The sequence below is a fragment of the Micropterus dolomieu genome, linkage group LG06, assembly GCF_021292245.1.
Source record: "Micropterus dolomieu isolate WLL.071019.BEF.003 ecotype Adirondacks linkage group LG06, ASM2129224v1, whole genome shotgun sequence".
NCBI classification, from domain to species: domain Eukaryota; kingdom Metazoa; phylum Chordata; class Actinopteri; order Centrarchiformes; family Centrarchidae; genus Micropterus; species Micropterus dolomieu.
Genome location: NC_060155.1, coordinates 10,334,737 through 10,349,805, shown reverse-complemented (window position 1 = coordinate 10,349,805; position 15,069 = coordinate 10,334,737). Strand labels below are relative to the sequence as shown.

Below are 15,069 nucleotides of genomic sequence, written 5' to 3'. Positions count from 1 at the left end.
CACATAAGTCAGGCCGAAAGGACGGAAATAAAATTACTAAACCAAAAATTGTAAACAGAATTGATCTTTAGGCGGAGGATTTTATTTTTAGACCTGTACCTTGAAGCAATAGTTTCTTGATCCTATTGGAGTCCAGCCGTCAACACACCCGGTAGGGGCACGAGTGGGTGGTGGAGGGGTCAAAACCGCGCCCTCTGCCAGGTGTTTGCAGATGTATTTCACCTTATTGTTGCAGGGCAGCACATCCCAGAGGCCAGCAAAAATCCCAGTTTTCATGGCAACACAGCCCTGTTGGTGACCTTGCATTGTTGAAGGAGAAATTGTGAAATGTCAATTGTGAAGCCGCTATCTGCCACATATGAAGTTTAAAATTTCTCCTTACCTGGCATTTCAGCATTCCAGTGAGTAAATCTCACTGAGTCTGTGTTGGTCCACTCAAATTCGTCAATGTTTTTCTGGTTTGAGAGGCCCAGCCAGAAGTATTTCTCTGGTCTCAACCCCACCAAGCTGACGAGGAATGCATTATCCACCCTGGAAATGTTTGCACAAGCAAGATCATAGGAATTCTGGTGTCAGAATTTTGTACTGCAACAAAACATTATATGGTTTAAATTGTATTTGTTAATACTAGACATTTAGGTAAAAAAAAACATACTTAGAACATTTGGAATTGAAAAAATTGTTCTTACCCATTTGAAACATCAGCTAAGTAAGAACCTGAACTTTTGCAGTCATCTTTAGCTTCATCAAAAGTTTTGATCTGTGTGCTTATAAAGTAGCAGTATGAGCCATGTCTTCTCCAGCCCTGGATTGTTGGAAAACATAGTTAAGGCGGATGGAAGTTCAGGCACTACCCCCAGGTTAAACTTTGGGGATTATTTCATGAAGAAGAGATAAACAGTTTTCAAACAGATAAAATTAAGTAAAGTTAACGCACAGGTTTGCAGCCGACATCCTGCTCCACTTCATCTCCAGTGGGTTTTGAGGCACTCATCTTCATACAAATGAAGCCATGCTTCTCTTCACAGACACGGTCAGCCCAGTTTCCATTCTGCAACAACCATAACATGTATGTGGAGAAATGTACTGGAAAGTACTACAGTGAATGTACTGGTATTTTAAACATCGAACAAAAACGTCAGTACATAAAATGTACAAATATAAAATCATACAGACATATACTGTAGGCAATGTATGTACAATTAAAGAAACTGTGATGTGTAGCTAAACAATTTGCCTTTTTGTTGCCTGACTACTGGTAATCAGGTTTGAAAGCATTTTAATGCCATTTTCTCTCAAAAAGTGTATGTTATGTGCCTATAATTGTAATATGTGCACTATACTACATATATGCTTCTTACCTCTCCACTGATGAGAACACAGTCCTTTATTTCAGTAGAGACAGAAGGTTTCCCAAATTCCCAGCTAGTGAAACTGACAGTAGTGTGGTCAATCCAGTCAAACAACCCCTCTGTCTTCCTGTCATTCAGTCCAATCCAAAGCTCATCAGCGGATGCTGCAGACATGAACAAAAGTAAATAATCTTTCTGTAAAATATTTGCCTAAAAATTAATATCTAACATTCGGTGTACAGTTTAAATTAACTCAGTACTACCTGTTTCAATAAACTGACTCCTAATTGGTTGATTGTCACTTATTATTATTGCACCATTGATTTTGGCCTTGGTGCCCTCCAGTTTTACCACGTTGCCCCAATAAATTTGTATTTATCAAAGGCCAATGTGGCCTTGCCCAATCAAAAGAATTAATTCCAGGCCTTCATGTCCTTTTTGTGGTGAACTCACTGTACTGCACTTGCCTACAATGCCTGTTATTTATAGAATGGAAGATAGCATTTGTTCAGACAGAGCACTGAAGTCACGCTTGCATTAGTTGATTGGAATCAGCTTGTTCATTTATGCTTCTATATCACTGACACATTCTTTATCTGTTTGGCTACCAGCTGGCTAGTAGCATCCAATCATATTTCTGAAGGTTTACACTTCTTATTATTGCTCTAGTCTGCTGATGCACTCATGTCAATGCTGCTGCTGCCACCACTCCAATCTCCTCCTCATGTGGTAAATGTTTGCTTGTTTGTTTTTTTAAAGAAAAAATATTCTTCTGTCCTTTGCCTGAAAGACCACCTCCAATAACAACATTGCTAAGAAATAATTACAAAGGCCATTCATAATTGGGTGGGCTAATTGTTTAGACCATCATCCAGTAAGTAAAAGATGCGTCAGGATATGTTAACTTCAGCTCAGCACATGACAATGAATGATTGTATATTGTGATTCTTTTTTGTGGTAGTTGATGAGGGCAGTGCATCACAAGAAAATCCTAAAGAAAGGCCGGAGGTCTTAAAAGGTTAGTATTCTTTGTTGTAAGGGTTTCTTCTTTACAGGTAAACTTGTTTGTTTTTATTGTCTTCACGTACCATATCCAAGTTGAGAGATGACAAAGCTTTGGTCCTCCACATTGCGGATGCTGACCAGGTCTCCTCCATCATTACGACACTGTCTTTGGGCATCAGACCATGTTTTCTGAGTGCGACTGAGGTGGAAGCAATGACCATTGTAGGAAGTCCAAGGACTTGAACAAAATCCTGTCTCAATAGCTGATCATGAAAAGAAACAAAGAAATCCAATGATTGATTGACAGTATTGGGTAGTATCAAGATGTTACGGTCTCCCAACGGTACTTCAAAAATACGACGGCTCCTCTTTCTATTAAACTGATACGGAGATGCTATATTGAGATGTTATACTGTAGTGCACAACGGAGGCAAGCAACGCCCCATGAAACTGCCTGACATCATCTTCAACGTAACAACACGATTACCTCTTTCAATTTTCCAGCATTTAGTAAACAACGCACACAGTGGAGCTTCAGCTTCAGCCTTCATTCGCAGACAAACACTACACTGAAGATTTACTGTTAAACTTCCCCACTCACCAACGAAGGTTAAAGTGAAGGGCAACTGGACTTGGTTGAAGATACTGGAAGACGCTTCGTCCCCCATCCAAAGGACTTCTTCAGTTCTGACTGACTGGCAGGGAAACTCAGCTATTTAACCTCAGTGGGGTCGTTGGCCCGGGTCATCGATACCGCTGGTTCATTAGTGTTCGACAACGTCTTCCAGTATCTTCAACCAAGTCCAGTTGCCCTTGATTTTAACCTTCGTTGGATAACTATGACCTGGATGACTGAGAATCTTCATAGACTTCCCCACTCACCTTTCTCTGCTGCATTCACCTGCCGCTCGCAAGAATCTATGGAAGAAGGTTCTTACCTCCTATCTGTTTAATTACACAATTACAGTAATATACTGTATCTACCCCAGTGAAATGTCAAGAAGGTATGGAAAATGGATGTATACATAATAGATACTGCAAAAGCCTAATTGATAGGTACAAAATACAGCTATATCGTTCCCAGGAAATGTGTAAAATAGATTTCTTTTTTACCTTGCGTAGGCTGTTGCTCAGCCACTTCACTGTAACAGATGTACCCAAGTTTCTTGCTGCAAGGTGAACTTTGCCAGGAGTACTGTACAGCAGGATCAAAAATTGCACAGTTGTATCCCGGATTAGGAAGTGGATGTCCTAAAACAAGATGACAGTTATGCTAGACATGTTGATTTTGCACACATAGCACATATTCACTTTAATTTAAATTCAATTTAATATTAATCAAAGGTTTGAGATTGTAGAGAAAACTCAGATAACATTAAGAAAAAAACACAAATGTTTTAATGATGTTTGTTTGGTAGTCACAGGTTTAAATCAGGAGTATTTTACTAGCCAGCTTCCCTCTGCTTGAGCTTGCAGGTGTTGACTGATGCATTTTGATATATTACCATTATTATATCCAAATACAAACACAAAGTCTCAAAGTGGTGGAAATACCTACCTGAGTCCCATTTCAGATAGCGGTAAGGCCTCCCGGAAGACCATTTCCAGCCATGTTCTGGATCCAGAATCAGCCCAGTCCAAAGCTTATTGCCCCCTGTCCCTAGTAATGCTGTTGGGGGTATGGGAAACAAAAATGATACAATAATGACCATAAGTCACCTGACCTGTGCCATTAGTCGTTGGAAAGGCTCAATGATTATTTTGGAACATGTACACATTCAGATTTTTCAATGCAACAATGCATTTCAGAATATCTAATTACAGTAAAGAGTGACATATTATCCATTAATGGAAAAACTTCATGCTCCATTTATCAACACATTCAGTATAGAGTCAGTGGCTCCTTACCTGTGACATAAGCCTGCTCGTGAGGATTTGTGATACTGAGCAGGGAGGCCCCCTGCTGTTTGCAGCTGGTGTCAGCCTGGGACCAGGTCAGAGCGGAGTTTGCGTTGAGCTGGTAAAACGCTCCTGTTGTTGGGTGTATTTTCCAGCCCTCTTTGGCTGTAAATGTACATAAAAATATGGATATGTTAGTATAAGAGAGTATAATAGTCTCTGTAACCTAAAGTTGTGTATTTTCATCTTTATTACAGTTTTTCTCGATTGCTTAAGCACATTTCTTGAAATTATGCCTCTTTTACTCAAAACTCTAAACACAAATCCACAACTTCTCACCCAATTCCGCAAGCATCCTATTTTCAGGTCAAAATTAAGCTTTCCACTCAAAACCATTCAATCTTGCTGAAAAACCAAACTTTGCCCTCAGACATAACACACAAGCCCTCAAAAACACACAACACAGTCTTACACACTGGTGAGATAAATTCAAAAAAATACTACAAAAACTATTAGTAATTTTCCTTGTAGTTCTCCTCCTCAAAAACCTTTTCACATGATGAAAGCAACAAAATAAATGTGTAAATTTACACATTATTTATTCCTTAGTGTACTGTACAGTACAACACACCAAACAACTAATTATTGTTCCCCAGCGTCCTGTCTTTGGTCTTGGACAGGCCAGAGATTCTTGTTCTCCACCTCCTCCTCCTCTCCCTCCTCCTCCTTCGTTTCCCTCAACCTCCTCCTCCCTCCGCTTCCTACTACTCCTCATCTTCCTCCTATCCCATCTCCTTCTCCAACTCCAACCATTCCCCTTCCTTCACCTCCTACTTCTTCTCCTTACTGCTCCTCCTCCTCTTCTTCCTCCTTGTTGTCTCTGGTGTCCTCTACCTCTTCCTTCCTTGGATCCACTGTTCCAAAACTGAATGAACTGACTCTGGCCCTTTTATCTATCTATTGAAGCTTCTGATTGGTGTGTTATTAATTGTTTGTGTTTCCACCTGGGTAGCTGTGTGCTAGTTGAGCTCAACCTGTGCCGATTGAGTGAAAAATATTGAATGTCAGTGTTTTCTCAATGACCACATGGTGTAGGCAACGAGAAATGTAGGGATGTGTGTGTGGAGTTTAGAGAAATGGGTGTGCTTTTTGAAAAATGGAGTTATGGTTTTGAAATTTTAGTTCAATAGCCTGGTTATAGTGTTGAAGCAATGGAGAATCTGTAGGCAGGGGACAAGATTTTAGTATCGGATGCATTATGGTTCCTGTTGGTTGTCCATTTGTAGTCCGAGTAATATTGCCTAATCATGTTTAAGCAGGCTTTGGTTGCAAGCAGATAAAGAGGAGTGTGGAGAGCAAAATAGGCAGAACTCAATAATAGTTAATGATAAAGCTAATTAAAGTCAGTTACATTTAGCTTGACTTTATTTTAACATTATGATGTCACAGATATGCGAATTTAGTAGTTGGCAACACTGTCTCTTGAAAGCTTCAATCAGAATATCAGCGTATAATCAGTATACACTAGCATCCTAAAAATCCTTCTCTCATTGCGGTATAAATATTTTTCACAGCTTTTCATGCAGTACTCACAAGTAACTGGGCAGTAGCCCCAGCGTTCATTTTGATATTTAGTTTCAACTGCACACCAAAGACCCTTTTCAGAGGAGTCAGCCGTAGTGCAGTCAGAGTACCACTGGTCATGGTACAGGAAGGGAAACATGCACGGCATTCCAGCTGCACTTCCACCAATGGCATAAAGTTCTAAGAGATGAAAGAAAAAAAAGATTAGTGTGTACCTGCAGTGATTTACCTAACAACACATGACAAACCACTTCAAAACGTGATGCTAAATTTTAAATGCAGGATGGATTCCTGAGACTGTCAAATCCTGTGAAGTACAAGTCCTTCAAAAACAACACTGTTTTATACTGTACAGTACCTCTGTATGTTCTTGTGCAAGCCCCGCTGGATGTCCCTGAGATTGTGAGGTGGTTATTGGGTCCAATTGTTTTGGAGAGAACTGCTGTATTATCTGCAGTGAGCTCAATGTAAAGCTCTCGGCCTTTGAGGGCGAGCACTGTGTTATTCTTGCATTCCCACTTTTGGAGTTCGCTGTTTTCATCACAATCGTAGAGGCTTATTTCACTCCCCACGCTTTCCCCCTGGACTCCCAGGCACTTCTTCCTTTGCTGAACAAGAAGTCGGTCACCAGTTGTCCAACGAATGTCAGTGCAGTGGTTATTAGTTTTAACCAAACAAAAACCAGTGGCTGTGTTAGTTAGTTGAAATGGTGAATCTGTTGAGAAAGAATTTCACTGTTTATTTCAGAAGAACTCAAGAGAATCCAGAACAGGCCCCTCTCTAGTTTACTACTACTACTCCAGTTTTAATTAAGAAAAGACATCTTTATCAGTTTATGCAGAGATATGGTTTAGCCAATACATGTGAAAACCTCAGGAAATGAAATAAAATCAAAACAATGTCCGAATTCAGGCTAGTCAACCCATTGGACCCTCCAACGGACCTTTCCCTGCCTAGACCCTATATCCCTAACAACAGTTCATCACTGGGGTTGTGTCAGTTGTTTCTCATATTTAATGGTATTTACTACTACTAAAAATTATTTACATAATAAACAGAAATTTAATAAGCAAACAAAGTAACAACAATTGGATGTATGTAAAATCTTAATACCAAAAATAAAACAGCAATCACCTCAATACTTAACTGTTGAAAACAGTTTTTTACCACAGGTGACGCACACTGACAGCATACACATTGACAAATGGTAAAGCACACAACAGTCTCAAACACAGAGTAGAGTGCAAATACAAACAATCTCACAAAAAACTCCAAATTGGTTTGAATACTGTACCATCAGAAGCCAAACACTGCAATGTTTGGATGAGGAGCACAAAGGCTGTACCAGTTATCTTCATGGTTAAAAAGATGGGAGTCTTACGGCGGAAGACTTGATCCATGCATTTCTTGCAGAGGATTGAAGAGTTGTGTGAATGACTGATGAAAGTCAGTCTTAATAGTACTGACACATTCTCTACTTCAGACGAACAAGGAGGAGCAAATCATTATAACAGTTGGGTTTTTTTTTAAAACGGAACCCAAATGCTGATATTTGCAGTCTTGGTAGTTTTATTGCAATACACATATCATTCCCAGAACAGCATGCCTGTTATTACGTGTCATTGCATAATAAACAGGCAATGTGGGAGACAGGAAGTGCTTGTATTATGCTTCATGGTCCTGACCTTTTAAATGACAGTCAGTCTACCAAACACAGCCCAGAGGAAATCATTTCTGTTTTTTGACTGCAATAGTTTTCCTTTATTTGCCATTAAGGTAACCACCAGTTGTTCCACATATTAATCATCTACAGTGGTATTCTTCTTTACTGTATGTAAAGACGGCAGAAGCAGATGTGGTACAAAGTGTGGTTGGAGCAGCCAAGCATGATTGACGCATATTCTACAGGACGTGGCGGTTGGCCGTTTTCTTTACTGAAGAAAGTATTGTGCAACATCCACAACAAGGAAGCTACCATAATGCTGACTTTGCCTTTTTATCTATGCATAAGGAAATACTGGACTTTCAAGAATTCATTGCCACAAAGTCCCAAAATCCTTTTTGTGTACTTTTCGAACATCAGAAACTGTTTAGTGTGTTTCATGGAATGGCTTGTTTAAGTTACACTTGAGAATACTTCTCAGCAGACAGAAGTTCAGCAGGCCTAAGTCCATGGTACAGAGGCACCAGAGCAGAGGTAGTGTGGGTGCATGGGGGCGGCTGACACAGGGCCCCGGCTGGGGGCCCTTACGTGGGCCAGGAAGTTAAGCTCAGGTGTTCTGAACACAAACGAACAACAACGCTGTCTTACTGTGTCTTACTGATAATGTCGACTGAGTACAAATCAACTCCCCCAGCTGATACGACACCGGCATACGGCGTATGAATGAAGTGGACCCCCTCTCGCGCCCATATACAGTTTGAGACAGAGTGGTAATGTAACTAGGAGAGTTTCGCAATTAACGGAAGCACAAAATTTTGGTTTCAGACTGTGAGCGCAACTTATCAGAGGTGCAGAAGTTAACATGCATGTGAATTTGTGGTGAGATTTCTGCCTGATCTGAAGTGTTTTCAGTTAGTTTTGTTTACCACCTCATCTCATCCAGTACAGTCCTAAACGGCGTTGTGTGTCTGTCAGAAGGAATACTACCATGTCAATAGAGCAATAACGTAATGCACAGCACAGTTTAGGGCAGGTAAACTTAAAAATTATTATACATTCTCAGTAAATGATGACATTAGTGTCGTAATATTACAAAAAAATTTTCAACATGTCAGAGAACACAGATATGAGGGATAGATTCTGAATGAACATGAGCAGAAAACCTGCTGAAACAGAAGAGGTTAAAAAGGTTCAGTATGTAATATTTAGGAGGATCTATTGACAGTGTGGTGTCCGAACAATAATGCTGCGATGATGTGTTGAGAAGAAATCTGTTTGACACTGTTCTTGATTTGGGTTTGAGTCTGCAAAATAAAAGGTCAAACCCATAGAAGGGTACAGTACTATTTTGAAGTAACAAACAAGGGGTTAGAGGTCAGATTCTATAGAAGGGTTCAGTCCCTACATAACCACCAATCACTGCTCTCCCCGTAGAAGGACACTGACCCTCTGTCCTGCTGCTACAGTGATATTTTGAACTGTTATGAGTCAAATGCACAAATATTGGATACTACAACAGAAATGCAATATAATATACATAACTATGTTTTCAGTGGTGTATAAAGACCTTACATAATGAACGATTATGCTTTCATTACCGCGACCTGATAGCAAGAGCGCTGGGATCTCAACTTATTTGACAACATTCACCTCCACCCGCCCCTCCCTCTAGAAAGCCAGTCATCTGCTTTTAATAGCCAAAGCGGTAATATTATATTTCAGCCAATCGTGTGGTTCCACTGACGTAAGGGTCTGTTATTCTTCTACTGCTCATGCCTGGTAGTAGTGACGCATGTAACGCATATAACCTGTTAACCAGTTGTGCGCAACCTTCCCATCAACGCATCCAGATGTCAAGCAAGACTTCAATCATTATCTCTCTTTAGCCTTTTTGACAGGCATATTTATTCAAGAAGGCGAACACGTTTTTATATCTCATCATTAGACAGAGAGGGATGGCTGCTGTCCATACGCATGTGCCACATAGAGCGTAGTGACATAACATCAGGCCGTAACAACAAACTTTACTACCGTATTACATTGGGTAAGGGCGCCATCAGATAGTAACACTGAACAACACTTAACATAACCGGTCAGGAAAAATGCTTTTAAACCTTATTTTGGGTCAAAGTCGTCAAACTTTTTAAGAGATTTTTTTTAGATTGTTCTGCTTATTCTTGTCATGTAGTTTTTATGTCCCGGTCACCAGTAAAACTGCAGTTCTGGCTCACTCCCCATTCATTCAGGTAGGAGCCTGGTCTTGTTGGTCCAAAATAGCTGCCCGGAGGCGTTGCCAAGATGGCTGCCGAGTGGCATGACTTGCCCTATGAGGACTTTGGCTAGACTTACACAGGCGGTGTGTGCGCCACGTTAAGGCTGCGTGGCAGTTTGGACCCGTCCTCAGGCCTGCGTCAACTCACACTGGAAGCGTCTCAGAAGAGTTTTAGCCGTGGAGCGTTTACCCTGCCTGACATTTTGTGTGCTTCTACTATTGATCACAGCTGTCTGCGTTATAATATACACAAGAGTTCTTTTGGAAAACTACAAATTATAATACAGACAAAAATCCATTTGGAAAACTACCAATTATAATATGAAACCGATTCCATTTGGAAAACTACCAATAACAATATACACCAGAGTCTTTTTGGAAAACAACTAATTATAATATTGACCCAAGTCTATTTGGAAAACGACCAATTACAATATACACCAGAGTCCATTTGGAAAACGACCAAATATAATATACACCAGAGTCAATTTCGAAAACTACTAATTGTAATATAGACCAAAGTCCATTTGGAAAACTACCAATTACAATACACACCAGAGTCAATTTTGAAAACTTCTTATTGTAATATAGACCAAAGTCCATTTGGAACACTAACAATTATAATATAAACCAGACTCCATTTGGAAAACGACTTATAATATACACCAGAGTCAATTTGGAAAACTAATTGCAATATAGACCAACGTCCACTTGGAAAACTACTAATTATAACATATACCCATGTCAATATAAAAACTACAAATTACTATTAACACCAGATGTGTTCATTGGGAACAACGGTACTGGATATGGTTACCAGTATTTGGGCCCATACATTGCTGACACTAGATTTCTTCACTAGATTCACTCATAGTCTCACACTTTTCATCTTGTGTTTTTGATGTGATTTGTATGGATAAATTCAGATTTCATTCCATATATTCAGGTTTCATATAATATATTCAGACTTTCATTCAACATGTTCAAGGATCATTCCATATATTCAGACAGACAAACTTACAGTTTTTCTTAATTACTTGAACACTGTAGCCAGGCTATTGAACTAAAATTTCAAAACCATAACTCCATTTCTCTAAACTCTACACACAAATCCCTACATTTCTCGTTGCCTACACCATGTGGTCATTGAGAAAACACTCAGCACAGGTTGAGCTCAATTAGCACACAGCTACCCAGGTGGAAACACAAACATTCAAAATTGGTAACACACCAATCAGAAGCTTCAATAGATAGATAAAAGGACCAGAGTCAGTTCATTCAGTTTTGGAACAGTGGTTCCAGAGAAATCTGAAGGAAGAGGTAGAGGACACCAGAGACAACAAGGAGGAAGAAGAGGAGGAGGAGGAAGAGCAGTATGGAGAGGAGTAAGAGGTGAAGGAAGAGGAATAGTAGGAGGAGATGGGATAGGAGTAAGATGAGGAGGAGGAGGTAGAGGAGAAGGAGGGGGAGAACAAGAATCTCTGGCCTGTCCCAAACCAAAGACAGGACGCTGGGGCAGAATAATTTGTTGTTTGGTGTGTTGTACTGTACAGTACACTAAGGAATAGAAAATGTGCAAATGTTTACATTTGTTATTGCATTTGTTGTGTTCATCATGTGAAAAGGTTTTTAAGGGGGAGAACCAGTTTTTGTAGTATTGTTTTGAATTTATCTCACCAGTGTGTAAGACTGTGTTGTGTGTTTTTGAGGGCTAGTGCGTTATGTCTGAGGGCAAAGTTTGGTTTTTCAGCAAGATTGAATGGTTTTGAGTGGAAAGCTTAATTTTGACCTGAAAATGGGATGTTTGGGGAATTAGGTGAGAAGTTGTGGATATGTGTTTAGAGTTTCGAGAAAAAGAGGCATAATTTCAAGAAGTGTTTAAGCAATATAGAACCCTAAATTGCTAGAACACTAAAACCCATTGGCTGAACAAAGTTCGCAGTTGCCTGAACTCATTTAGCTAATTGTGCTAAGTCTGTTGTCAATACCTTAAACCATTTCACATGGTAAAACACAATTTGCAGATCTCACTTAGACTTTTCAGCAGAACTCTAAACACATTCTCATTCTTAAAACACATTCTGCACTCTAATGCACATGTCACCCATACTGGTAAACACAAGTGGAAACAATCAAATACAAATAGAGAACACGTCATTGATTAAACACAACCACTCAAAATTTATTTCACTTGTTTCAAATCATGTGACACAACCAATATAAGCCAGTTCAGAGAGCAAACAGGTTGTTGAAGGTGGGTTGGAAAAATTGTCTGGCCTTGAAGATTGTGCTTTCCATTTGAGCACAGGTAAAACTGTTTTGAGTCAGAGGTTTTGTAAATAGTGCTTGAAGCTGAGGTTTTGTGTTTAATGTTTTCAGAAAATGGAGCAAGGTTTCAGAAATTGTGTTTTAGCAATTGAGAAAAACTGTAAATAAAAATCCCTAAATTATGGCATGCCATATATATATATATATATATATATATAAATTATGACATGACATTTAGGAAATAATATATATATCTATGATGTTTATCTATCTGAATATATGGAATGAACCTTGAATATATTGAATGAAAGTCTGAATATATTGAATGAAGTCTGAATATATTGAATGAAAGTCTCAGTATATGGAATGAAAGTCAGAATATATTGAATGAAGTCGGAATACATGGAATGAATAAATATTGTAATTGATTTGGCTGAAAGTAGTAAAGAAAATGTTGTGCTTCCAGGCCTCCTTATGATTTCCTGTTTTGTAATGTTGAAAGTGAGATTCTTGTTTTTTTGTTTTTCCAGTAAAACTGAGCAGTTAGTTAGTCTAGTGTTTTGAACCATTTGTCAGTGGGGGTGATGGGAAGCACTGAGAACAGGTAATTAACCTGAAGTAATGTTTTCATTTAAACTGATGTGATTCGTCCAATGAGAGTGAGTGGAAGTTTGATCCATCGTTTAAAGTCATCTTCTATGTTTTTTTAACAGAGGGGTATAGTTGAGGTGGAAGAGATCTGACATCTTAGTAGAAATATTAATGCCAAATATAACATATTGGGAGTCTTGAGCTACAGAATCCCACGCATCTAGAGGATTTATTCCAGTTTATTGTGTAGTGTGAGATTATTGACAAGTTATTAATAATGTTAAATGTTTCCTGTAATGACTCCAATGGATTTTTTTTAGATATAATAAAAGGTCATCTGCATAAAGACTAATTTTATGTTGTCAGCAGGTGTCCTGGATTCCCTCAATTTTATTATTTTGTCGTATTGCTGCTGCAAATGGTTCGAGGAAAATAGCAAATAGGGATGGCGAGAGAGGGCATCCTTGTCTGGTTCCCTGATGAAGTGTGAAGCTAGGTGAGGTGATCTGGTTTGTGATTATTGAGGCTCTAAGTGACGTGTACAGTGTTCTTATCCAATGGATGATAGACTCTCCAAAACCAAACCAGTTCAGTCCAGTTTACTTTGTCAAAAGCTTTTTCGGCATCTAATGATACGATTATGGTTTTATTCTTTGCAGTGATACCGTTAAACTTTGAATAATAGCCCGGGCTTTTATTTGCTAAAATCACTGAATTGACCCTGCCTATATTTGGGACAGGCATCCATATGGGACAGGCCTTTAATTCCTTTTACACAAAACTGAAAAATTAACCAATAATATCAAATACATGTCATTTATTTGATCTAGCTTGAACAGACGGCTTATGCGCTTTTATTTTGAAGTAACATCACGAAAACAGCACGGTGCAGGATGAGAGAAGTGTAGCTGAAGTTAACAGAGAGCGATGGACTTCACATGACAGGATTCAAATCTTGGATTCATTTTATGAAAAGCTGTTTTGATTCTTTTGATCGGTGGACCCTTACAGAGTAAAAGAATATAAGTAATCAAGGAACGGACACATTCGAAATTAATGAGCGGCCTTAAGAGCGCTTCAAATGTAACGTCAGTCAGCGCTTTTTTTTCCTTTCCTCTCTTGTACCATGCAAGTTACACCGGTAAATATATCTATAGGAATGAGATTTTGGGGCTTGTTATTTCCGTTAAATGCACTGAACTATTGAATTGTGGAGAATCTAACCGATCTAAAATGTCCATACTGACACACTGATCATACGTTTAAACATTAATATTTGTGTTCACGATCTAAGCAGCTTAGAAGCAGCTAAAGCAGGTGACTCCGCGGGAGGTTTTATACATCCAAAGAACTTCTATAAAAACCAGACCAGGCGTTTAATGGAGGCAGGCATTTATTTGTCAAAATGTGTTCCCACACCAGGCCAGTAAAGGAGGTTGGCGGCTATTTGGGACTCAGCTATTAATTGAAGCTTTACGGTATATTGATTAAGTTAAAAAGTCTACGGAGGTTATCTGAAGCATTCCAGCTTTTGATGAAACCTGTCTGATGTGGGTGGATTAGTTTTGGTATAACTGTCTCTATTCTTGTTGCTAGGGATTTTGTGATAATTTTTAAGTCCGTGTCAATCAGCGAGAGAGCGCATGGGTGAGTTGGGTCGTTTTAATGAAAGTGTTATGACAGCAGTATTCATGGTCAAAGTATCTTTGATTTCCATTGTTAAAATAGTGGTTGTAGAATTTCCCAGAAGTGTTTATAGAATTCAGCTGGGAATCCATCTGGTCTAGGTGATTTATTGGTTGGCATTTTATTTAGGGCTGTATAGAGTTCTCTAGGTAGTGTAGGTAGGTCCAGATTGTCTAAGAAGTTGTCTATTTCTGATAGTTTAGGTTCATGCTTAAGAAGAATACAGATTGCTATAAAAGTTATGAAAGATATTGTTTATATCCTGCATTTGTGGGTTATAGTACCTGTTTCATTGAGTATGGATGGAATATATGCTTTCTCTTTTTGCGTTGTAATTGGTTTGCTAGATATTTATTTGATTTATTACTAAATTGAACATTTTCATATTTAAGTTGTTGGATAAAGAACTGTGTTTTTTTGTGTGTGATAATTTCCATTTGGGTTTTAAGTTGTCTCAATTAATTTTGTATTTGTTCAGTACTAATGATTTCGGTATATAGGTTTGTTAGCTGTTAATTTTAAGCTCTAAGGTATTTTCCAATTCTTGTTGTTTTTTCTTGTATGATGAATATGATATGAATTTACCTCTTAATACTGCTTTGGCTGTTTCCCATAAAATAGAGAGTCGTTTATATCCAGGAAGGATGCCCACTCTCTTCTGATAAGTGAACTGAAATCCAGATCTTAAAGGAGTGATTTGTTGAAACGACCATCTTGTAGAAGGCTTAAAATGGGTTTGGGTGTTTATT

General features: G+C 38.8%; 1 protein-coding gene across 1 annotated transcript in view; it reads right to left on the bottom strand.

The window, feature by feature from the left end:
* LOC123972551 (macrophage mannose receptor 1-like) overlaps positions 1 to 7,264 on the bottom strand; it is an 18,421-nt gene extending 11,157 nt beyond the window's left edge. The window contains exons 1-12 of the mRNA XM_046052073.1: positions 7,135 to 7,264; positions 6,199 to 6,555; positions 5,850 to 6,020; positions 4,266 to 4,421; positions 3,916 to 4,026; positions 3,471 to 3,608; positions 2,441 to 2,620; positions 1,362 to 1,516; positions 938 to 1,051; positions 690 to 805; positions 383 to 531; positions 100 to 299 (exon numbers count right to left, since the gene is read on the bottom strand). Of these exons, the coding sequence (XP_045908029.1) occupies positions 100 to 299; positions 383 to 531; positions 690 to 805; positions 938 to 1,051; positions 1,362 to 1,516; positions 2,441 to 2,620; positions 3,471 to 3,608; positions 3,916 to 4,026; positions 4,266 to 4,421; positions 5,850 to 6,020; positions 6,199 to 6,555; positions 7,135 to 7,240 (1,953 nt within the window). The 5' untranslated portion in view covers positions 7,241 to 7,264. The remainder of the gene's footprint in view (positions 1 to 99; positions 300 to 382; positions 532 to 689; positions 806 to 937; positions 1,052 to 1,361; positions 1,517 to 2,440; positions 2,621 to 3,470; positions 3,609 to 3,915; positions 4,027 to 4,265; positions 4,422 to 5,849; positions 6,021 to 6,198; positions 6,556 to 7,134) is intronic.
* Between the last annotated feature and the right edge of the window lie 7,805 nt (positions 7,265 to 15,069).